General features: G+C 37.4%; 1 protein-coding gene across 1 annotated transcript in view; it reads left to right on the top strand.

Moving 5' to 3' along the window:
* Positions 1 to 4999: 4999 nt before the first annotated feature.
* LOC128856918 (contactin-2) overlaps positions 5000 to 27084 on the top strand; it is a 57832-nt gene continuing 35747 nt past the window's right edge. The window contains exon 1 of the mRNA XM_054092363.1: positions 5000 to 5470. Coding sequence (XP_053948338.1) covers positions 5413 to 5470 — 58 coding nt within the window. The 5' untranslated portion in view covers positions 5000 to 5412. The remainder of the gene's footprint in view (positions 5471 to 27084) is intronic.

Below are 27084 nucleotides of genomic sequence, written 5' to 3'. Positions count from 1 at the left end.
TCATTTTTTTATTAAAAAAGCCAGCGGACTAAAAAATAATAATATTGTACGTAATGCTAAAACAAGATTAATTGCCAAATTCAAGTTTTAGAAAAAAAAAAGCATTCAGGTAATTAAAATTTTGATTTTTGTTCAGTAAAAAACTGTAACTTAGTTTTGTTAGCCAATAAATCGATATCGACTGCTTCGGAGGTAAGCGCAATTCAACAAATTATGTATTTGGCATTGACTTTCGTACATCGCTTACTCGGAGAGTGCAAAAGATCCTGGCATTGACCTGGCTTGAACTGGGTTTTTATATTGGGTATGGGAATAAGGCGGCCGCCGTGGCCGAATGAGTTGGTGCGTGACTGCCATTCGGAATTCAGAGAGAGAACGTCGGTTCGAATCTCGGCGAAAGATCAAAATTAAGAAAAAGTTTTTTTTTTTTGGCGGTCGCCCCTCGGCAGGCAATGGCAAACCTCCGAGTGTATTTCTGCCATGAAAAAGCTACTCATAAAAAATATCTGCCGTTCGGAGTCGGCTTAAAACTGTAGGTCCCTCCATTTGTGGAACAACATCAAGACGCACACCACAAATAGGAGGAGGAGCTCGGTCAAACACACAAAAAGGGTGTACGCGCCAATTATATATATATATATATATATATGGGGAATATATATATGTATGGGAATAAGTTTCCGCCCTCGGAAAAGAGGTATCACTGCTGATACTCCTTTTGTGTTCGCTCTAGTAATATACTGGTGATTTGAAGGTGTATGTGGAAGGTCTCGATCGCAGTAGTTGACATTCGTTTGAAGCGTAAATATACTTTTTTATCTGACATCAAGAATGTCTACATACGTCCCGAAGAAACAGAATTTGCGGGAAGTCATGCTTCATTATTACATTTTAAAGAAAAGAGCAGCTAAGACATGTAGTATATTGATCAATATCTACGGTAATCACGCTCCATCAAATACAACTTGTTAAGAGTGGTTTCGACACTTCCAAAGTGGCAATATCGACGTGAGTGATAAAGATCGCGAAGGGGCACCGAAATTTCGAAAATTCGAAGATACTGAACTACAAAATTATTGGATGAAGACGCATGTCGAACCCTTGATGCTATGTCTAAAGAGTTGGATGTTGGCAGATAAACCGTCGGTAAACGTTTGCACACGATGGAAATGGTCCAGAAAACAGGCAACTGGGTGCCAGTTCAATTGAAGGAGAAGGATATCGAGAGACGTTTGGTGACGTGTGAGATGCTTCTTGAACGGTAGAGAAGAAAAGGTTTTCTGCATCGCATCGTCACTGGCGATAAAAATGGATCTATTATGATAACTCTAAGCATCGAAAATGTTGGAGCCTGCCAGGTGAACCAGGTCCATCGACAGCGAAAATAAAAATATTCGTGTTTCAAAGGTTATGTTGTGCATCTGGTGAGATCAGAAGGGTATCATTTATTATGAACTCCTTAAACCGTCTGGAACTATCACTGGCGATCGTTACCGACTGCAGCTAATACGTTAGTATCGAGCTCTCAAAGAAAAACGGCCGGAATGGGCTGGTAGACATGACAAACTGATTTTGCTGCATGACAACGCCAATCCACACGTTGCTAAATCGGTCCAGAAATATTTAGAGGGACTGAATTGGGAAATCTTGCCCCACCCGCCGTATTCGCTAACGCAAACTGGCTCAATGAATGGACCAAGTCAAAAGAACTCGAATGCCTGAAAGATGGAGTAAAGTTGTAGCTTCCAATGGCACATACTTTAATATCATTTATTATTTAATTGTTTAAATAATTTGTAACTTTGGCTAAGAAAGGACGGAAACTAATTCCCATACCCAATATAATTGAGAATAATCCGCTATTTTAGTGTTTAACGCACAAAGTTCCTGCTGAGCTAAACTAAGTAAAATCTTAGCACATTCATTTCTGTTAATAGACACTCACGGCCCGAGGCTAGGCGTGCATACACATGAATTATGCAGAAGCTGTCAAGTTGAGGAAGAGACGATTTTGAACCTTAAGTGCCGCAGTGCTGCTCTATCTAGTCGGAGATGAATGGAAAATCTCTGGAGGTAAGCAATCCTGCAATGAGTGGAAATCAGAGATCTTCTAAAGTTTTTGATGAGTTAACATACAGTCACAGTCCAGACGCCACATCACAATGTGATGCGACTTGGATATTTGAGTATGCAAGATCAGGGATGGAGTATGGATAATGAAAGCGAGGATGTCCAAGTCGCGTAGGTAATGTTGACAAGATTAAGGTTAAGTAAATGTAAATTTGAATTAAAATAAAATAAAGATTTTTTTTAATGTAATATAACTCGCATTGCTATTTATTCGAATTGGGAAATAATAATTGCTATATGGGACGCTGAACAAAAACGTGTGTTGTAATAAAATAATCAGAGGTTAAATCTGTTTACCTTTCGACATAAGGGAAGAAAACAAACGTAAGAATAAAACATGCTAAAGGATTTACTTTGGCCTTTTTTTGCAAAAATTTAATAATTTTCAAGGGCGTAAAACGGAGATAGATACATATATCGGACAAAACTAATATTAAATTAAAAAATAATATTTATGTTGTATGTTTTATATTTGTATGCCCTCCGTTATTTATGATAACTGATACTAGCCGTCGTGGTTTCGAATTTACGAGTGACAGAAACTAAAATCAATTTTTGCCCATTTCTCTTGAATAGCTTTTTTAAGGTGCAATAGGCTATTAAACTGGAGTCCGCCTTTATGAACTTTCTTGCTAAGAATACTACAGAGGTTCTTCATTGCATTTACGTCTGGACCAACTGCGGGCCACTTCAATATTATTTCGGAATATTTTTCGACGCGAAAAACTCCTTTGTACGCTTGGCGTTGTGGATTGGAGCATTGTCCTGTTGATACCTCCAAGACTCACAGTGAAATTCCTCGCCAAAATTCAATAAAGCATTCAAGACGTAATTTTCTGCGTTCATCTTATCCGAAAGAAAGCAAAATGGGGTCTTGCTACGATAGCTAAAAGCACTTAAGGTTATAAGAGAGTCACCGTGGATGTTTCTGGAGTGACGCGTTTGTCGTGGCTCGCGAATATCTCTCCAATACTTCTGACAACCATAAGGCCTATCCGGATAAACTTTTTTCATCGCTAAAAATGAAGGATTGCCATTCAACATCCTAGAACTTATGATTATCGACGAACTCGGTTTAAGCAGTCAATTTTGATATTTTAAATTCGAATCTTCACTCAAAATTTGCTGTATTCTTCTCTTCGTAGCATTGAGAGAAAGGTCCATCTAATTTTATTTTTCCCGTCTGAAACTACTCAACTGACCTTGGGGTAGATATGAATCACGTAACTTACGCTCACTAGATTCCATCATCTGAAAAGTGAGAATATTAACACCACCTGCCTAATGGAAGCGTGACTGGCGAAATTCAAACTTAAAGTTCCGATATATTATACAATATAATAAAAAAATTTAAATGCTGCTAAAATAGGTGTATTCTTTTCGCAACTCTCGTTGTGGAGCTTTTTAGTTTTGTGAGAAATTTAGAGCCTTCTAAATTTCTTGTTCCCTGTACAGTGTTCCTTTTAAACTCCTCTAAGGAGGAGATCAAATCTCTTGGGTGTGCAGGTAACATTTCTCTGATCTAGGTCCAGGGCATAAGAACATAGAGGGAACATGAAATTGCTCATGAGCTTGTCAGGAAGGGGACTGAATTGGCCTCTGAGACCTCCTACCCGGTCATCGGCATCCCCTGACAGTTGTTAAAGAGGAACTGCCCAATTTATTTCTCAGGAGAGCGCAGAAAAGATAGAGCTCTATTTCTTCATGTGCTATTTCGAAAACCCTTTGACCCCACTACAACGGGGGACTCAGAATGTCCTTTGGACTCCTCGCCATTCAATTTCCAAACTCCCATGGGGACCTTTCAGAGAAGGAGACTGTTGAGCACTTTATCTGTAAATGACTGTGTTTGGCAGCGAGACGATAAAGATCACGGTTATCCTTTCTTCGACGGCCTGGGGTAGTGCGCCAACCTAAATCCCATCAATCTTCTCCATTATATCAACAGCTCTGGCTGGCTGTAGAGATATACCTGTTGGAGGTCTCATATTGATATCAAAACGGCGCTTTAGTGCTACTTGACGAGTGCCAGACCTACAGTGTTCCTGTATACGCACGCACTGCAACGGTATACCGAAGTTAAAAACGTTGAAGATTTCCACTAGGCTAAAAAAATACATCTTCAAAGGAAGATCAAATTATCATCGATTTCTTTATGACAAAGCTGAAGCAGTTTGAAGGAAAAGTGGTGTTACTATATACAAAGACGCGACTCGTGGACGTGGACGTACAGAAGACCTCAAATTCCGGAGTACATTGAAAAAAGACTTGCCTGGACTTAGACAAATTTAGAACGGAATTGAAAGGTAATATTCGCGCATGAATCTTTCTTTTCGGCGAAGAATTTACAATTTTAAATTTGCGATTTCATTGCGACTGTATTACTTCTTAATATGCGCAAAAATTTTAGCTATCAACGAAATTTGAAAAATCACAAAAATTTTGTGTGAAAAAAGTAAGAATTGGGAAGAACCTAGTTGCTGGATAAGAGTTGCTCGCAGTATGCGAACGCAAAAGTATGCGGACAAAGCTATTAACAAGCCGATGACAACTGTGGATTTTGAAGGCAGGCTGTTGTACTAAATGCTTGTTATGTGGAGAATGTCAGAAGTAACAAAATGTTGAATATTCTCAAAAGAATGTAAACAAAATATATTCACCATCAGAATTCCACCACTTGCCAGGAAAAAAGAATAAACAAAATATATCAACACTCACACATACACATGCGTATGTTACTGTGTGGGTGAAGCCAATGGCAAACTCTATAAGTGCCGACGTCAAAGGAAACCGTTGACCATAGCGAAGAGCTTGATTTATGTTTACCATCCGGAGAGATCCCCATTTCAGTCGAGTGTGAATTGTCAAATGCAACGTACGAAATCTACTCGGCAACGGCAGCGGCACTCAACCGTACCAAAAACGAAACGCCTCGATGGGGTTGTGCTAATAAATAACAACAATACTAATAAAATTTACTAGCTTAACTAAAAAAAAGTCACGCATGGCGTAATAACGATTAAGAAATAATAATCGAACTCGTACAATTAAAGAAAATTAAATAGTAATTTTGTGTTCTCGAAAATCAATTCGCCATTCGCAACACAACACAACACGCGTTAGTGTAAACAATAATAAAATAGTATTAAAAAAGGAGCGAGCATCAAATAGCTTTAGCATTGACTTGACAGTATTTGATAAGGCGGTGCCGTTTGTACATGTTTGGAATCTATAAGGGATTGGCAAGTGCACGTCTCGGATGTGAAAGGATAATGTGGAAGCATGTCTTCCAACTCCGTTGTGTCACTTTCATCTTTTAATATATTATTTTTTACACAGGGTATGTCTACACTGACTCATGCATTTTATATAACTCCCGCACAGCCAGCCTGTGCGTGTGCCTTAAGATATACATCATAAGTAACTGTGTAAGTGTGTGACCGCATGTGTGGATAAAATTTGCGAAAAAAATATTCAATACACCTACATACATACGCATGTATGTGCACAATATTGATGGTGTTATCCGCTGCGAACCGCCGAATCGCGCTGCTTATGCAAGTTGTTGGTACAAGGAAATGCAATTTGTGTTAGGAAGGACATTGATTTTTTAAGGTTAAATCTTGCTTAAATTATATATTAGGCGCAAGTTGCATTGTCCTTTGTGTTTTTGGGTAAACTACTCATTATGTGTGCGGACTGGCGTATACGTAACGCACAATCAGTAGGAAGCACCGAGAAAGTAAAAAGAGTATTAGCCGAAGCACTAAACGTTTGGCAAACGCCGAAAAGGGTACAAGGGCAGTGTACGATCAGTGCAGATATAGCAAATAAATTGTGTATGACATTTGATATATTAAATATGTATGTATGCGTACGAGTATGCCTCTGAACTGTAGACGCTTTGTCTGTAAAGCAATACCAAAGGGTTTAAATAAAAAAAATCACAGCCTAAGTTGGAGTATTCATTCCAATAAATACTTCATTAAATATGCAATAACATAAACAACAAAACTTATCCAGCAGTTTCCTTAATCGCTTCATATTTTTAAAATATATTTAACTGACTTACATATTTTTTTACTATTTTATTATTTTAGTCATTCTGCATACAGCCAGGAAAAATACTGTTTTCCTAATTTTTTTCCTTGTTCACTCCTTTCGGGAGCATAGGGCCTCGACAATACTTGTCTTGCGTTGGTTTCGTTAATCTATTTGATTTCTGATAGGGTAGGTGAGTAGCCTGGTGGGCGCTTGAGTAATGTTCATAAATGGTGCGTCTTATTTTAGTCACTCTTCATGCAACAAGCAAAAGCCGGGTTTTTTACTTAAAACTTAATATTAGAGCTCTAATTTATTACAGCAAAGTACAGAAAGAAATACCTGGTGGGCGTTTTGAATAATATTTTTGAAAATTGGTATCTCTTAGATACAAACTTCTGAATTGTTTTCAACTGTTTTATTCTCAAGGTTGTACCTTAAGACGGCCTTTTTTAATATGGCGCCGTTATTTGTGTCAGTCGTACAGCGAGAGCAGTTGCTCTTAACTTAACTCGGACGTGTAAAATTTGTACATGGGTGTTGTACTGGTCGGAATTAAATTCCGTCGAAAGAGCAGTGATACATAACTTGTAAGATTATGAAGGATGAACAAGTCCTCTTTAATTCTATAAATAAATACAGTATAAAATTATTATTGGAGCTTTGCTGTGGTGGCTGAGAGTAGACATACGACCGGAATGGCAAAAAACTTTGGTAACTGAGAGTAGACATGCGACCGCAAAGGGTTAATATTTCAAATATAAAGAATTGCAATGATTTTCCTTCGTTTTTATTTTTTTTAATTTCCAAAATGCGTTCCAGATGCTGATCTGGTCGTGGTTATCTTTAAAGTTTCCCAATAGTCTTAGTTACTAGTGCCTTCTCGCAACATAGTATAATTATTTATAATCGCCATTCTACGAAATAGATCAAATAAAATCGTTCACACTTAAAACTCAGTTTGTTGTTTTTGTAGTTCTACCAGCATAAACATTCCACATACATCTACGGGAAATACGGCTGTAGTAACAAGTCCTTGGCCCGTATTAGTCCCGGACATTCCGGTAACTTAGAACCGACTATCTTGGGAATGTAAAATAATACTCAGTTTGTCTAGTCTACTGGTTTTTATGTTAATTTAAGGTTTAGCTAGCCACTAGCACAGCTTTCCATATAAGAGGATGGGCAAAATATGAACTTAAGTTACGTAAGTTAAGTCTAAACTAACGGAGCTTTTATTCATCGCGCGTTTACGCGGACGCCGAACTCACAACCCCCACTACTGATACGGTCAATGTTTTGGCGAGTTGTGCAAATTATTTTCTTGCCTGTAAGTATGCAATTAATTTTGCCGAGCACATGCCTGCACCTCTCAAATCGCAAATGGAACAACATATTGAGAGGTTACTTTGCTTGCGTGTTATAACCATTAACGCAACTTAATGAATTCGGTTCCTCCCACATGAGATCAATACGATTCACAGAGTCGTCAAGCCCTCAAACTTATTCTAATATTTTTGGATAAAATGTAGTTAGTCGCTCCATATTAGTAAGCGCTAACAAACTACGTAAATTTTCAATTTCAAAAATATCATTCACTCTCTCGTCTCTACAACGGTTTCCCACTCTCCATATATTAATCCAACCATTTCGTGGTGATATTATATGTAATGGCTCCAAGATAATGCAAAATTTAAAGTTTTAATTTTTTCGTAGGATATATTTACATAATATACGTCGTGCTACTAATGAAAGTTATCGGGCATTGTGTCGAAACGTCATCGAAAATTCAAACAGATTAACAGGAACAGTCTATAATAACTAATAACCTTCATTGGAGAAGAGAATATCCCAAGAAATATAACTTATTTATAAGTTATTAAATTTTTATTTTTTATTTTTTTTTTGCCAGGTATAGCCGTTGGTCCTGGAGTTGACTTCAGTCAACGAAACAATCTAAAATAAAAATAAAAAAATCAGCTAATAAAATTCGTTAATACGTTTAATATTCTTCAAAATTGTTGAAATTTTCGTTTTGAAAACTTCTATTGCCTGAATCGGTTTTTGCGTTTGCATTTTGCAAATTGCTATTTTAAATCATCAATAATTTTACCAAATTCAATGTAGACAAAATCCTGAAACATATTTCAAAACAGTATCGAAACCGCAATATGACCTTTTTGACTATTAAACAGCTATTGTTGTTACTTCTAGAAATAACTGAATTCATAAAGTCATATTTAAGGTTGGGAAAACAACTTTGCGGAGAAGAATACGGAAGAAACAACAAAACTTTACATCCATTTTTTTCTTACACCAAGCGCTTTTATTCGTATTTTACATTTAAAAACATTGGCCTATGAGTTTATTTTTCTTTACTCTTGTTACAATGTGTATTTTTTCATGTTATTTTTAGGGCACAAAATCTTCATTATTTTTATGTTTTTGGTTTTTCTTCTCTGTTTTGTTTGTACAAAAGAAACGAAAATAAGTGGCTTGTCAAGGTGAAACCCTTTAAGTATCCCCTAAAGGCAGATGTAAGTTTTTTTACTGTTGTTTTGTCCACAGGCTTTGTTTTCTCATTTTTACGCTAAAGAACGTACAATCATCTAAACGTAAAGACATATTTCCCGCCTTGCGAATAATTTGGAGCTCACCTGCCATTGCTGACTTGTTTACATCTGCACGAGGGGCATCTGATAAATGCGTGACGTAAGATACTTAATGAAGGAAATTAGTTGGTTTTATAGTTTTCAACTTTCACCCGAGTGAGACACCCTTTTCCTATACATAGATGTGCAAATAATGGTTTTAATTGGTTGAACAAAATATTCTTTATTTTACCCTTTTAAATGACTGCCTAGGGTGGGCCCCATTCATCTCTTCGTCGTTGGAATTTTTTTTTCTCCTATATAGGAAAATTAATACGGATACAGCATATAGTGTTCGGATTGAAATTTTCGTTAATAAAATAACAGAATTTTTGTATGGAAAAATACTTTTCTTTATGTTTAGCCTATATATGTAAATTTTCATTTTTATTTTTCGAATAACTGAACTATTAAACCAAATATTTGTACATAACAAATGCTACAAAAATAAGCTAAATACATGCAACTTGTAGATGCAGATAGCTCGGTTCAATGTGAATTCATATAAGTATCTACATTTGTGTGCTGAGTAATGACGGCAGGCAATATATATCGGGTGTTTTTTTTAAGAGCTGGAGAACTGAAAATGATAATAAAACCAGAAATATTGGTGGAATGATTCTTTTATTAAAATCGGGTAGATAATTTCATGGCATTCCACCGCTGCTATGAGTTGCATAGTCCATTCGATCAGTTCAATTTTTGACCGTTTTTTCACAATAAATCTGGCCGTATGGCTTAAATCAACCAAATGTCGTCGATGTTTAACTGATTAATTTTTGGTAACAATTTCAATCAGCATGGCTCGATAACGTTCGCCATTCACTGTAGGAAGGAAGAAATAAAAAATAAAACCTGTGGATAAAACCACAGTAAAAAACTTACGTCTGCCTGTAGGGGATACTTAAAGGGTTTCATCTTGTCGAGCCACTTATATTCGTTTCTTTTGAAATGAGGACCGCTGGCGCCGCCAGTGTTCTATGAACTTCGAGAATAGATTTTTTTTTTTCAAAGTAAATTTGCACCATTTAGTCTTGCCAAAAAGTCAGAAAACTGAACACAAATCTCAACACAGTTTACCATTCTCCGTTGTCTAACCTTAGTTATCGATAACAGTAGTTCTCATGCAGCTATAAAAACACCCGCTATATGTCAAAACGGCAACGTCAAAAAGTTGTTTACATTGATTTAACCCATAAATGCATATCAGAACGAAAAAGTTCCTATGAGACTCCTAAAGAAGACGCGAAGTTCTGTGGAAACGCGTAGGAGAATAAATAAACGCTAAATACCCAAAAAGTACACATTCGCACTTGATCAAGAGAACAAAAAATTAACACAAGTAATAACTTCAAGCATTTTATTATAATATTTTGCTACACAATATTTCTTTCGAACTGTTTAGTCTTCAAATGTTTGATACTAAAGTGAATGCTGCGTCTGGAATATATTACTTTGTTAGGTGACACATATTTTTTGTTAATTCAAATGTTTCCATTCCATTCTCTAATATAAAAATGTTTGACGTCAATCAAAAACTGAATGTAGGTTCTTTACCGCTGCCCCGATACTCAACGCCCATGTGTTTTCGTTAGAAATTTCTCTTCGTAGACTTAACTTACTAATTAAAAACCCCGTCCGTCATCTCCATGTACGAATGATTTCATGAATTTTGTTTGAACTTGAAGACTAGTTTAGTTTGGGCTTACACTACTATTCTTACTCCTCCACTAAATTGTCTTCTGATGCGGTATCTATGTTTAGCTCTAAGAATATCTATGTCGAGCCATCAGTTGTAACATTTAGCGTCTTATCAAGAAGTTCTATGCTTCATGTTTGAAATTTTCGAAATCAATTTATTTATTAAAAAATAAAATAAAACAATTAGACGCCTTAATGTTACAAAAAAAATATTTAAATGCACCTTCATTTTTTGAATACTTTTTGCGTTAATGACTTTCATACATATTGACATAATATTTATACTTGCCGAATGCTGGCGTTGTCAGTGCGTAGCACACTTGTTTAAATACACTTTGATTCTGGCTTAGCTATCTAAATGATCTAAAAGATGTAAACCAGAAACATCTGTTGGAGTTGACTCTATTGCGGTGCATGCAAGGCGCATTCATTAAAGTTGATGACACTAGACCAAAAACAATGTTTCGTGCGTTTGAATGTCACAGCAAAGAATTGGCAAAGCAGAAAATAAAGAATGAATTCGCCTTGTTTCGTTCTGTGCTGACAGCCACATGGACGCGGCGAAAGAAAAATAGCAAATCAGCTGATTTACCGACATCACCTTTAATCGATTCTCCTTTTGTGCAAGTACTTGATAATTCTGGAACTTAATATACACACCTCTTAACTGCCCAAGTTCTTTGTAGAAATAGACTATTATATGAAAATGGGAGTGAATGTTTGGTAAATAGACTGCAAAAATGAAAAGGCAAAATGTATCAGTTCAGATAGATTGAATCAAATATTTTGCGACCCCGAAGTTCCCACTTAGATGTGCTGAAATCTTTTATTAGTTAAACGAATCTCTTATTTAATTCATACTTCTGGATTCTGGACGAAGTAAACATTTCAAACGAAGAGTTTTGCTTCCGGAAAGCACAATAAATCCATTTTTATCAAAATATTCCATAAAAGTTAGGCCACTGACTGGTTTAATTTTAAATTGGCATGTTACTTTGATACTGATAGTAATTTCGGGCTCAACAAAAAGCAGAGTAACTCAGTACCGTATACAAGGTGGCACAAAATTAATCACCCTAACGAAAGTTTTATAATTTTTGGAAATGGCGTCATACGCAAATCATATTCGTGTGAACTAAACAGCTGCAGTATACAAACAGACCAGTAATGATGAAAATAAAAATAAAGATTGAAAATAAAAATGAAATAAAGATTTCCATCACTCAAAATTATTTTTTTTCCTTTAATAAAGAATTTATTCAAAAACAAAAGTGCAGTATAGAAGCATACAAGCAATGGAGCGCATAAAGGTTAAAATAAAGATTTCCAAATAAAAAGAAAGAAAGTAAGAAAGTTACTTAAAACCAAAATTGGATGATTAATTTTGCGCCGCCTTGTATATGCTGATCGTGAGCTGGCAAATAAGTCCACTTCAAGTAAAAGCGGTTCGGAGGAGAAACAAGCCCTGGAAATGGCAAAAGATCGCAGTTTTTCTCGGACTTATATTTACGAGGTCTCTTCTTTTCGCCAAGCGTGGCGAATAAATGAAGCAACTGGTATAAATAAACATATCTTGGCAGCGCTGGAATAGAGCTGCCTAAAATTACATTTGTTTGTAAGATAGCGAATTATACCAGTTTAATGAGGTATAACTCGTATGCTCGTTAGCTTCGAGGCTTTCTCGATGACTATGCTCTCGCTTTCATATGCAAATTTTTGGTCAAGTGAGCTGAGCAGAGAAATGGCGAATAGAAGAGGTCTACAATTATATTCTTGGCCGCCGTGGCCGAATGGGTGGGTAAGAGGCAACCGATAGCCTAATAACCTAATAGCCCCTCAGTAGGCATTGACAAACCTCTGAGTGCATTTCTGTCATGCGGGGTATACAACTGTACGACAATTTCAAGACGTTAGCCATAAATTGCAGGTGGAGTTCAACCAAATAACTAAAGAAGGATGTTATGTGCATATCTGTGTTTCTTTGGTAGAACAACTTATGGGACTTCAACAGGTTTTGCTTTATAATCAATAAATTCTGATCTACTATAAACCAATTTAGTATTATAAGTATATTCTACTTTTATTAAGATGGCTACTAAAGCTACAGCTATGAATGATGAACTGATTTAGTGCTTCACAGAATAAAAGTGCTAAGTCTACTTAAGTTGTTTTATCAAAAGTACATACATATTTATGTACATATAAGGTAGTCGTTTATTGTTGAGTATTTCTATTTAGTTTGACATCCGCACACTTTAAGATGCTGTTAACCTTCCACTTCAGTTGTGGCCACTCGCTCGAATATATTTATTACAGTTAGCTAAATGGTTCATATTTACTGCATTACTGACAATTTTTCTAAATTTGAATATTTCATTGTTTAGGTAGTGATTTATCTGCACTTGCACAAATCTTTAATAGCTACAAAAGATTTACTCACGCGAATAAGTACACTAAAGGCGCTTTCAGACATTTACCTTGCCATGCTTACTTTCAGCAAGTCTAAGCATGTAATGCACTTTATATAAAAAACGTATATATAAAATAGCACATTATATACATCCACAATTTCATTAATAATAATATTCTTTTAAATTCTTTTTAAAATTCCAAAAATTAACAAAAATCAATTGTTTCAGTATTCGGTTTTTATTCAAAACGATGCCATTCTTGTGGCTGTCCCGGCTGGCTTCGCAGTAGCGCAATCTGTTAACTTAGTGTTCAAAGACCATAAAAACTCTAACGGCGTCAAAACGTAACTCAAAGGTGGTCTATTGACATCGTTAACACGATTACCAAACTCGGAGCGCAAATAATCGAATAGGGGCATAGGCTATATGGAATGAGGCCAAAGATCGTTCAAGTCGATGTCTTCAATGTCCGATCACAAAAAATCGTTATATCTCTGTAGCGCCCACCGTTGACCGAAATGCAGCATTTCCACAAAAAAAAGCAAAAAAAAAGAGCCAATGGTGCCACTGCTGCAACATCCATACTAAACTGTCACTCTCTGAGGATGCATTGGCTTCTCGACTATGACTTTGCGCTTCATCAGAAAAGATGATTTTACTTTCTTTTCAATAAACGCACTATTCGTGTTACACAACAGTTTCTTTGAAATAAGTGCGCAGTATTTGACAGCGTAGTTCAAGCGTAGAGCGTACCACGGAGATATGATATCGATTTGCTGATGATTTTGATGTGTTTAAAAAAATACACTATATGGACCACCCTGTATTTTAATATTTTACCCTATAAACCCCACTCCCTAACACTCCATACTTTGAAAGAATATGATTTGAAACAAACTCATTAGAAATTATGTAACATCCTGCCCATACCAGGGACCGGCCATGGACCGAAAAATCGTCAACCAGATGGTTTATATCCAAGGATGATACATTACCAGATTTGCTATTTAGCTGTGATGAAAAAGGAAATTGTGAGGGGAACTTTGGCTGACACATCACTTCGGAGATTCATCCGAATTCTTCACGATCATTTCACATGTCCAATCAGTCTTTGTTCAGATAGCAACCAAGCAACATGAGTGAAGGTTGGATTGATTTGTTGTTCGTATATCACTAACACAATCTTATTGCTAGTCGAATTCTTCACGATCATTTCACATGTATTCACACACCCGTCCAATCAGTCGTTATTCAGATAGCAATGAAGTGTCATTGGTTGGTTTTTTTTGTGTATCGTCCATGTTCATCCTATCGTATGACGCAGAAGCTTGAACAATGACAACATCCGATGAGGTGTTACTTAGAGTGTTTGAGGGAAAGATTCTGAGGAAGATTTTTGGACCTTTGCACGTTGGTGACAACGAGTATCGTAGGCGATGGAACGTCAAGCTGTATGAACTTTACGACGACATAAACAGTGCAGCGAATAAAGATCCAGTGGATCCAGACCCAACTAAAGAAAGTCACTTTATCCGAATCGATACAAGCGGTCCGGCTCTGAAAGTATTCGATGCGGTACCAGCTGGTGGTATAAAAGGAAGTGATAGTCCTTCTCTGCGTTGAAACGATCAGGTGGGGAAGGTATTGACTAGGTGTTTCCAACTGGCACCGAAAATTTCTTGGTATTCCGTGGCAAATTATAATATGTTCTTTCAAAAAAAAAAAAAAAAAAAAAAATAATAGTAATAATAAAAAAAGACGTGTAATAAACACCCAGCATAAAGCTAGGAAATTAAAAGTAACTTTTCAAATCTGTAGGCTTTCTTATAATTGCAGTCTGATTATGCAATTTTCATTTCGAGTTTGATTGGCGAAAAACCGATGCATATCAAACTACTTTTCGGGTGTAGACAGCAAATAATTTCACAATTCACTTTCTTTGCCATGTTTGATCACACCTTTAGGGACACACACAACCAAACACACAAGCATTTTAGTGCACATCTTACATCTCCTCAGTGCCAATGTCATGCAACAAATTTTGTTCACTTCCTTTTTCTGCCAACTTCCGCAACCATCATACACTTTGCACATTTTGCTTATGACCTTTACATGCTTTTCCATCCCTAAATATTTGCACTTCTGTTTGTATGTTTGCACGACTACGAGTATGTGCATAAGTGTTGATCTTTCCTGCTTATGTGTTTTGTTCTTTTATTAACTTTCGTCCAAGTACGAGTATTGGCCATACACAGGCGCACACAATGATCGGGCTAACACTTTAAGTTCGCACACTGAATGCGGACAATGTACAATACGGCCTTCTAATGCATACACACACACATATATGTACATATATTTGTTTAGCTGTCGTTCGCCATGCTCATTTTATTGATAGGGCAGCAAAGGACTTACACAAATACAAATGTATATATGGATGTCTGAATGTATGCATGCACAAATCAACGCAAGCATACAACTGCACAAGTGCATGCATACATATATTATATGAGTGGGTAAGCGCCTGTGCATACATGTAAATGTGTCTATTGTGTTAGTGGTGTTTACTTGTGTGTCTTAAGTATTTGCATGCAAATAGAAATGCGTGCATATGAAACGTTGTAATGTCAAGGGCATACGAGTATACAGTTGTTGCTATTTGCTGTTACTGACTTGCCTTTCTCGGACACTTGAAGCATAAGTAAACGAAAGGGTTGAAGTTGTACGTTGCCATGAAATCTTGAGTGTTTGCAGAAAAACAAAACGAACATTTAGTTCATTCTTGAATTAAAGCCAAAATTAACGAAAATTAAAGAAATAATTTTAAATTTGAATTTTGGTTTTGAATAACGCTTTGGTTATGAGATATAATTTTGTTTTTTTTCAACTGTAAATTATCAAAATCCATTAGGTCTCGCCTAGGACATTTTACTCCTTTATTTCATCATAAAAAATCAGTCACCCAAGAAAATGTTTAGAAAGTCGAGAACTTAGTCGGAAATCGAAAACTGGCCGGTCGAATAATTAAATTGTGGCAAATAGTAAAAGATTAACAGAATGGCAAAATAATAAATTGGAGAGGCTTTACATGAATATTTGCACATATGTAACATGAAAAATACCATTAAGGAGAGACAGACTCTGTTTGGTCAATTGGTTAGTCAATTTCTGTGAGCTGATAATCACGGCTTTTATGTTCACCGCTGGACCTACTCATTGCCTTTATTTGTCGCTCGCAGCCTATTATATGACCGTAGCCTTAGGGCGCTCTTAGTGAATGATAATTAGTCTTCTTCATGAAACATCAAAAGCTGCAATTGCAAAAAGCATTTGGTTACGTATACGCAGTGGAGGCTGAGAGAAGGCGTACTAAAAGCATTCTATCAATTTGGAATTCTAACTTATTTTAAATAGCCAAGATCAACCTTTAATTTCTGATAGCAAAACAAGATTCAGCACGAAAATATTTCTTTTTAACTTAAATCTTTAGGTAAGTGATAAGATTTTGCTATTAATTAAAGTATATTCGGAAAATATGCTAGTTTTCTAAGCACGAGACATCTTCATAGTTTGTAGAATCCGGTCTTACCAGGAGAACCATTATGTTCTTCTTAGAAAATTTGACAATCAAACGTAATATATAAAAATTTAACAACAATACTGCACTTGTGTCATAGTAGATAATTGTTTTTTTGAGTCAGCGTGTAATGATCTTAATGCACGTTAATCTTACAAGAAAAGCGTTTCAATGGTTAACTCGAGTGTCATCCAACAGATGAGTATATGCACGCATACATAAGTACATACAAACATGCCACTTGTGAGAAGCATACCGCAATATTAGCAGCAGTGAAAGCAAAATAAGCACATAAGCGACAAGAAAAGTAGTTGAAACAAATTGACCCCAAACATGTGTATGTACAATAATGACACTGCCGCGCACTCTGGCTGTAGGAAAACGAATTTTACGAGAAATACATATTTCTGAGAACTTTTTTTGGGGTCCGGTTTACTTTGCGTCATTTATAAACGATCAAATGCGCTAACAACTATTTACAACGGGACACACACTCATGTGTCCATCATCTAAAATCTGTAGTAGCTGCTATTTCGGTAGTTGCTATATTCCGTCATTAGCCTCCTTCCTACTTTTCCACTTACGCTTGTCCTATCTTATATAATATTTACCGCACTCGACCTTTTCAGATGTCCTAGGTGTGGGACATATCAATCTTCAAACAGTGCTGGAAATATATACAAGTTGATCAGCAAAAAATCCGGCGGCAAATAAAGCGGATTGTCTAACACTGAGATGCTTCACTAGGCTAGAAACCTCTTCACAAAGTATGTACTATAAGCCGGTGCAATGTCTGGGTGGTGAATCCATGATTTGTTCTTCCATATATATTCTCGCCTTTTTTGACGCGTGGTTTATCATTTTATTTGCCGAGCAGATCGCAGCATCTCTCAACCGGCTAAAGTTAGGTTAGCTTTTTGTGGCAGTTGGCAACACCAGAGTAGCCAACTCACTTACATCGTGTAGTATAGAAGCGTGACCGACTCGCCGAGTTTGCCATAGCGCCATACTATTAAGTCCAAGCGCTGAAGCGACGGCCACGTGTAAGCGGGTAAGTTGACTAGCATCTCGGGTAAGTTGACTAGTACCTCGACTGCTTAATTTGGGTGCTTCCTCAGCAGTTTCGTACAACTTGCCTTTTGAGGTGACGGACACCTCACACGTATTCCATATCGTAAAATGGGGCGAACTACCGAAGTGTAAAGCCAGTGTGTAATATGAGGTGTTAATCCGCTTTTGATTCCGACCGTTTTTTTCCATGTGTGCAATGCAATGTTGGCCCTTTGAACCCTATTCTCAATATTAGGTTTCGATCTAAGTTTCCTGTCTAATATCAGTCCTAAGTATTTAACATTCTCTTTCAAAGGAATTTCCACACCCTTGAGAATTAGCGGGGAGACTGTAGGCAGGCTATGTTTCGTTGTAAAAAGAATTAGTTCAGTTTTATCAGGGTTCATTCCGACGCCCCTACTTTCTATCCAATTACTAAGCGTGGCCATGTTAAAGCGCAGAATATCCATGAGTGCCAAATCGTCAGCGTTAGCTGGGACGTGGCAACCCCCTCTCCCTAGGGCCAGTAGTAAGGAGTTCACTGCCAAAATCCAGAGGAGAAGAGAGAGGACTCCTCCCTGAGGAGTACCTCTATAAACCTGTCTGTTTATTATTGTGTTGCCTAATCAGTTACCTTTCTTTTGACAAGGATAGTCTCGATCAGAGTAGCAACATTAGGTTCGACTCCAAAATCTTCTAGAGCAACCGTTATGGTGCTTGTATTAATATTGTTAAAGGCTCATTCAATGTGAACACAAGCTACCAGAGCAAACTCTTTTTCTGCCAGCTCTACTCGCAATCTCTGGGCTCTGCTGACTTGATGAAAAATTTGCATGTGAAAGCAACAACAAGGTTATCGAACAAGCCTCGCAGCTAGCGAGTATGGTTATACCTTATTAAACTGGTATAATTCGCTATCTTACAGACAAATGTAATTTTAGGCAGCTCGATTCCAGCGCTGCCAAGATATGTCCATTTATACCAGTTGCTTCATCTATTAGCTATTTGTTAACGCTTGGCCTAATATAAAATGATTGTGAAGGTGAAAATGTAGAGGGGGTTAAAGTTGAATATAAGAATGAAAATAAAGCGAAAAAAATAATAATAATAAGATAAAGAGCAGGATAGAAATATAGAAAAAGATGGAGATAAAGAGAGGATAGAGAAAAATGTAAAGGCAGTTCTGCTCTATGCCTATGAAACATGGTGTCTCTCAGCGGAAATTGAACAAAAGCTTCAAGTATTTGTGAGCCGCTGCCTAAGACGCATTCTACGTACTTGGTGGCCAGACAAGTGGATATCTAAAGCTGAATTGCATAGGCGATTCCATTAAAAATCTATTGTAAATGAAATCTAAGAACGCAAATGGAGATGGACTGGCTATACCTTGCGGAATATAGATTCCGAGTATACATAGATAGACGTCGAGATTTGCACTTCGACCTCATGGTCTTTTGTGCCCTCTGCTCATCACAGTATCTCATTCAGAGCCAGCCCCTTATTAAAGTCAGGATAGAGCTGGGAAGACGGCACTGAAGGCAGCAGACAAGCAATGGACTGGACACCGCAGGAGAGATAGACCTAGATGTGCTTGGCGACTCTGCATAGAGGAGGAATTTATAATCGTGGATAAACCCCGAACTTGGCAGGAGGTGAAAATTGAAATCAAGAACCGTACAGAATGGAAAAATTTTACTTTGGCCCTATGCTTCGATCAAGGAATGAAGAAGATGATAAAAAATACCACTAAAAAAGAACACTAGTAATTAATAAAATTAAATTTTTGTAAGAGTTCCTAAGCCTAATATGACTTAATATATTGAAATATTTTATGCTTTCCATACAGTAGGTAATAACATTAGCCAAATTCGGAATAAAAACATCTTTCAAAAATACTTGAAATTATTCGTTGTTTCTGTTATTATTCACATGACTGTATATCCGACTCAGAAGGATATGCAACTCGCCTGGTGCTAGTGCTGAGACATTAATTTGTTTCGCTAAATCTGAGATTCTCTGTCTTATGTGTAAATATATTTATGCTTAGGAACACATTCGTATTTGCTCATGGGCACCACATCCATATATGAAAGTAAATATGATAATCAGCTAAATACACACGCGCATACTCACATATATTAATGTGGTGTAAACCCAGCTGTACAGCAATAAGTGTGTATTAGGAAATAAATAGGAAATGACATACGGCTGCCACACTTCCACCTCCACCTACAATTATGGGCAGAAGCATGAAAAATGCAACAAATTGTCAACGCCAGAATAAACCAAAAGGACGACGGAGGACTCGTATGTAGGCACAATTTCTGCAGACGTATTCACTTTGTCAGCTGACAAAAGTGAGAAGAGAAAGATTGAATGGAATTTTTAATGCGCGCACATACTGCACACGTCCCGCACACGTTTTAGACCTTACGTGCGCCTCAACGCTGTGCTCCTCACATTCTTCACAAAGATTTGCATACTTTGGATTGAGATGCGCATACAAATGCTACGAATTTGGGCTATGGCAAAAAGTTGAATTTTGTGATGGCGTTATTATTGTTGCTGTAGAGGTTGAAGTCATTATTATTGTTTCAATTGTCTTCTCTGGGCTGTTGTTTTCTAGGCAGCCTTGCGCGCCAAGTGCATGGTCAAGTGCATATCGTTTGGGAGACGTTGTATATTTGCATACATTTAATTTAATCCCGAGTGTATGTTTCTTCTAAATCAAACACCATCAGTATTGCATTAGAAACGGGAATTAATATGTTAGCTAATATTAAATTGTAAATGAGCTATAAAGCGGCAATAAAAAAACTCATTAGAATTACAATTGCCAATGAATTAATTCTCGCATAGTATCATAGTATCTACTCTTCACAGTTGAGTTACTGTTTGCGGGATGGCATATACGAGTATGAGCCGTTTTCTTTGAAAGTAGTGTAAGTCCATTTTCACAAAAAAAAAAAAGTTAATGCTAAAAATTAATACAATTTCTATGAACTTTTTATTTATAAACTTTTTCCAAAAAAGTCTGTTGAAATTTTCATTGTTTATATCATTACAAATTTTCGTAGTTAATGAAGTTACAAATATAATTACGTTGAAAATGGTGTAAGTCCAGTTTCCTCAAAGACAGAAAGCAGAAAGAGAAAGAAGCAGGCAGGTGGAAAAAGGAAGAAGGGGCTTTGGATTAGAGGTTGACGGCCAACAGTGGCTAATTACTTTCGTATTAATCGCTTCAAGCTACTGAAGAATTTCACAAGTTGATTGATATTTACGCTCGCAATATCCGCTAGTGTAGCAAAAAAGTGAGAGCCCAATGTCAAAATCTTTGCCCGACGAGAGCAGGGCAATGAAGAAGAATGTGCTGAGATGATTCCACTTCGTCCTCCAGACAGCTTCTGCAGAAAGACCTTTAAGCAATCCCAGGTCTCACAAGAGGTTAACGAGTGGTGTGAAATTGGCTCTCCGCTCCGAAACGAGTTCGTGTCCAGAAATCGGCCAAGAAGGTGTTAGCATCAGATGCGAAAGGAACTTTGTTTGTGGATTACTTGCAAACTAGTAAAACAATAAATTCTGAATATTATTGTAACCTTTTAGACCAACTGAAGCAAACAATTCTTGAAAAAATACGCAATTTGCAAAAGAAAAAATTCTTTTTCATCAGAGCAATGCATTGTGTCACAGGAGTAGTTTGACAATGGCTAAAATACATGAATTAAAGTGCGAAGCATCCACCGTATTCCCAAGAAATGGTCCCTATCGACATCAATCTGTTATCAGTCCTAAAAGAATTCATGCTTGGAAAGCATTTTTCATCAAATGATAAGGCGGTAACAATTGTGGAAGCGTATTTTGCAGCCCTTCCAAATTCTAACTTGAGGAAGAGGAAGAATGCAAGATGAAGTCCAAAATAAACAAGACTGAGCTAGAATAGAAACGACAGGATCTTTGTTCTGATAACTTCTAGTTTATTTATTCAAAATAGCCCCCTTTAGCCTCGATACTCTGTTTTGCACGATCTAAAAACTTTTCGAAAGAGTGTTTCAGGTCATTGACGGGAATGTCCTTCAGGATGTTGGTACAAGCCTTTTGGATGGCATCTACGGACGCAAAATGTTTTCCTTTCATGGTCAAATGCAATTTTCCGAATAGGTAGAAGCCACAGGGAGCCAAATCAGTTGAATACGGTGAGTGATTGATGGATAAAATGCGATTTCTAGTCAAAAAAGCAGTCACAAGAGTGGATCGATGAGATCGATGTGCATTATCATGCAATAAGCGCCAACTTCCCTTTTTGCGGTATTCAGAGCGAATTCGACGAATGCGATGCAACAAACGCTTCAAAACGCCCAGATAGAAAATTGCATTTACGGTTTTCCCCGCTGGCACGAACTCATTGTGAACAATTCCCTTGGAATCGAAAAAAAACAAATGAACACCGCCTTGTTATTGTTCCACAAGTGGTGGGTCCCAGTTTTAAGCCGACTCCGAAGGGCAGATATTTTTTATAAAGAGCGTTTTCATGGCAAAAGTACACTCGGATGTTTGCCATTGCCTGCCGAGGGGCAACCACTACTAAAAAAAAAACCGTGGTTGGTGTTTCATGCCTCCAGTGGGTTTCGAAACGGGCTCTACTGAAAGAAAGTACCACACGAACCTATTCGGACACTGCGGCCTAATTATTCCATGATTTACCTTCAGATTAATCAAAAGTTGTATTCACTTAATTAATTTGGTAATTCAAATTATTTTAGTTACTAACTGAAACTACTTGAATTGCTCAGCTATCACATAATTCCACGTAAAAGGGTTTTGATGGAAAAACAAAAATAATAATAATTTGATAAAGTGTTGTAATTTATAAAGGTCTTATGTGCACTTAAGTGCGTACGTAAGTATCATCTTCCTACTTAGCGCCAATGGGCCACATGCATTGCTGCCTGCTTGATTACTTGCATATGCTCATAATGTGGAGCATATCTACATACATATACACACGTATACTTCCTGCAACAAGCAGAGATGCAAAACATTTATAATTAACATACGAATGCACTTTTGCAGAGAGCTTTGCTTTTCATATACGCAAAAGTACTGCAAGTATTATTCCACTTTGTTTCTTCCGTGCTAATGTAGTAAATTGTGAAAGTGTTCTCTTTTTGTTGTAATTGTACATAATTTGTCTATTCAAGCTCATTTCTCGTATCCCTAAGCACATTTAATCTGAGCTCATTGCTCATTTTTCCGCTCTTTTAAATATCACAAAGCCGCAAATTACCTTTGTTTAACGCTTGCGTTGTGTCTGCGGCTACATTATGATGGAAGCGAAGCGCAAAATAAGTATGAATGGATAAGTAAATACGCAAACATATTAAAGGCATAACCATGGAGAAGACGTGATTCTTTGGAAACTAGCGTAGGACTAGTCCAGCTTGAATCAGTGCCGACTTGTGCCGGCTAATCTCAAACAAATGTAACACAAGAGATGGGACTATTTTTATGCCGGTGCTACTAGATGAGCTTTTTTGGCAAAGTTGAACGGGAAAATGTCCAATAAAGGTGATAATGCTTTGGGAGCATTTGAGAGATCTTCGCAAGTTTTATGACCCTGCTTGCGTAGGCATGAGTAGCAATGAACTCTACGAACTTTGTATAAAATTGGCGCTTACATCCTTTATAGGGTGTTTGGCCGAGCTCCTCCTCCTATTTGGGGTGTCAGTCTTCATGTTTTTCTACAAATGGAGGGTCCTACAATTTTAAGCCGACTCCGAATGGCAAATGGTTTCTTATGAGGAGCTTTTTGATGGCAGAAATACACTCGGAGGTTTGTCATTGCCTGTCGAAGGGTGACCGCTATTTGAAAAAACTTTGTCTATCATTTAGTGTTTCATACACTGAGATTCGAGCCTGTGGATTTCCGAATGATAATCATGGACTAATCCTTTCGCTTATGGCCTTGAGCCTTCAGTTCGGATATGTTGAACATATTCATCGCTCCTATGAAAATATCCTTCGTTTCGACACCTATGTGTAAGGAAAGAAAGTACGAATGCCCACGAATACGATGGAATGGGCAGATATAGAAGTACCTGCCCGCACTTGGTACGAGTAACGGCGAAGTTTTTCGGTCTCGGCTCAAAACTTACAGACGGTTGTAGAGTCTAATAAAAAGAAAAATAAGCTGGACTGCTCATAAAGCTGTAGGTCCCTCCATTGGCACGTTAAAGCACGCACCACAAATTATAGAACTTGGTCTAGACACTTTTTACAGAAATTCAAATGGCCAGTCAATTATTATCGTGCAGTGTAAATATTTGTTTTCAAATTCAGTAAATATTGATGGAAAAATCTTTCACTTTAACACATGGGCTGATAAGTCCTGGGCCTAATAAAGAAAACGCATTTTTTATTTTGTTCAAAATTAGTTAATATTTCCATCAAGAACAGCGCAAATTCCAGCGCACCTCTAACATTTCAATGTCTCTTTTATAGAATGATTTGCCTATTGCCTCAAAATAGGCCTCAGTTTCAGCGATAACCTCTTCATTTGAGCGAAATTTCTTACCGGCGAGCATTTTTTAAGGTCTGTGAACAGCCAGTAGTCGCTGGGAGCCAAAGCCGGCGAATACCGTGGATGTGGGAGTAAAGAGAAGCCAATGTTTCGATTGGCTTGTGACATGGCGCGTTGTATTGAAAGTGAGCAAACGCCGCACCCACTTTGAAGAGAGCTTTCTCATAGTCAAATGCTCATGCAATATAAAGTCAAGGCATATCTTTACGATGTCAGCTAACTCACGCCCCTTCACTTTTCGATCATTCAAAACGATTTTGTGGATTTTTTGATGTTTTTTGTCCTCATTTGGACGAAATTATTTTTGATCTATTATTTTGAAAATAACAAAAGGGGTGTCACTCTTAGCACAATAACTCTCGAACTAATGAATAGGATATCATGATTTTGCGATGGGATTTCCAAATCGGCGTGATTTGTATAATTTTTTATATATAGCGACGATAACTGCATGCGTCTTCATTTCTTGAGTTCAGTTGTAGTCCTTCATGTCTTATCTGAAAGAGAGCACATTTTGGTCTGTATTTCAGATGCCATGTGCTCTATATCCGGGGTTAACATTTCTGCACTAAAGGAAGTTATGTGCTTCAAATCAATGCCCCAAAAAGGGGGTTTAAATATTTTAGTGGGGTGTATTTATATAATGACGACATTATATTGTACAATATTTTTAACCCATTCAGAAGCCACATCTACATTTTGTTGCTAACCCACCAAAGCAGAGTATTGCTGTGCTCAGGAAAACATTTTTTTGCCAGTGTCATATCGAAAATTCGAAATTAATTTAATTTTTAATTTATCTCCAACATTTCCAAAAAACACATCATTCATGCGCTTAAATTACGTTGGCGTGCGACGTTAGCTAGGAAATGTTTTGCTCCAGTTTACGTGACGAATATAACGGATTACAATTTCCGCTCTAAATTAATTGCTGCGAGATTCATTGTCGATACGTTGTAATTGTTGGTACGAGTATAGTTAATAGTAATAGTTAGACTGTGAGTCCGGTTTCTTTTTTGAAACTCTTTAATTAAATGCATGTAAGTTTTTTGTACATCCGATCTGTGCTAACACCCAGCGCCAATGAATTGCATACTACATACTTATATACATACATACATGCATAGCTATGTTTATCTACACTTGTGGACACAGGTAGTCAGACACGCATATGTATTAACCAAATGTAACAGAATTTGCGTGATCCAAATTGTAAAGCTGTCCAATAACGAACCATTGTAATTACACACAACTGGACCCACATAGGAATATACATATGTATGTATATGTATACATACAAACACTTACGGTGGGATGTTACGTTTTTGTCACACAAATTGGCAACAGTGACATGCTGAGTGGTACACAGAATAATGTTGTTATAAAATTTCGTTGCATTATTGTTGTTGGTATTTGTTTGTTACCGGCATGTAAGATAATGAAATGTGTTATTTGCATTCATTCACTTTTATACTCGTGCAATAGTTAGTCTCGCATTCCTATAATTTCATTGTCACCAATCAGCATGGGCTTATGTGGAACACCAGTTTGGCATTCAATTTCAGTTCAGTTAGTCCGACTGTCGTCGATGTCAAAAGAAGAAGTGAGATGAGCTGATATATTTGCCGGTTCAAGTTATCAAATTTCTGTCCTGCAACTCGCTTGTTAGATAACATCAAGAAGTCAACCACTTATTGGACGAGAAGCCCGGCCAATACAATTATTATATTTACTATACTTATGCATATGTACAATATACTTGCTCTTATATGTGCCCATTATTATTTAGTGAATTGCATTTGCATAAATTAAAAAATATTTTTACATTATGCGCCCTCTTATTTAGAAATTTTGTGTGAATTTGGAATTGACTTAGGCCATTTTCAAAATTAACTGAATGTCCTATAAATGACTTAAAACAATAAAGAACTTACTTACTTACTTATGTGGCGCTACATCCGTGTGTCGGTTTTGGCCGAATCCAAAAGGGCACGCCAGCTGCTTCTGTCTTGGGATCGTTGGTGCCAGCTGGAAATCTCGAGTGAAGACAGGTCCTGCAGCACTTGGTCTTTCCAACGGAGGTGTGGACTCCCTGCTCCATGCCTTCATTTTTGGGAAGCGTAGCCGCTGTATTTTTACACGCTTAACTATGTTCATGTCCCTATATAGCTCTTACAACTCGCTGTCCACCGTACGCAGTACTCCTCACTAACGCGGCGGGGGCCAAAGATCTTTCGCAAAATTTTTCTCTCGAAGGCTCCCAAAACTTTTTCATCCACTGTTGACATAGGCATTCTTCTGCGCCACATTAGGATAGGAATAATGAGCGTTTTGTAGAGTGTCAGTTTAGTCCTTCGAGAGAGGTTGCTACTTCTCAGTTGCCTACTGAGCCCAAAGTAACACCTGTTGGCAAGAGCTATTCTCCGTTTGATCTCCAGGCTGACGTCATTTCTGTTATTAATACTGGTCTCAAGGGAGACAAAGTCCTTCACAACTTTGAATTGTTGGTTGTCAACACTGACATATTATCCAAGACTCGAATACTCCCTGTGTGTTGATAGCAGGTACTTTGTCTTACCCCCATTCACCGCAAGACCCACTTTTCTCGCCTCTCTCTTTAAACCGGAGCATGCCGAGTGACAGCGCCATCGGCATATCCTAGTAGCATGGTACTCTTAAGAAAAATAATACCAGTGCGGTTCAGCTCGGCAGCGCGAAAGATTTTTTCCAGCAAGAGGTTGAAAAAGTTACAAAATAGAGAATCGCCTTGTGTGAAACCCCGCTTGTTATCGAACGGCTCGGAGAGGTTACTTCCAATTCTGACGGCGCTTGTGGTAGCGCGCAACTTCATCTTTCACAGCCGTATTACTTTTGTGAGGATGCCAAACTCCGACATAGCGGCATAGAGGTGATTTCTATCCGTGCTATCAAAGGCGGCTTTGAAAT

The sequence above is a fragment of the Anastrepha ludens genome, chromosome 3 (genome assembly GCF_028408465.1).
Source record: "Anastrepha ludens isolate Willacy chromosome 3, idAnaLude1.1, whole genome shotgun sequence".
Lineage (NCBI taxonomy): Eukaryota > Metazoa > Arthropoda > Insecta > Diptera > Tephritidae > Anastrepha > Anastrepha ludens.
The sequence above is the reverse complement of the archived record's forward strand: the minus strand, read 5'-3'. Positions and strand labels throughout refer to the sequence as shown.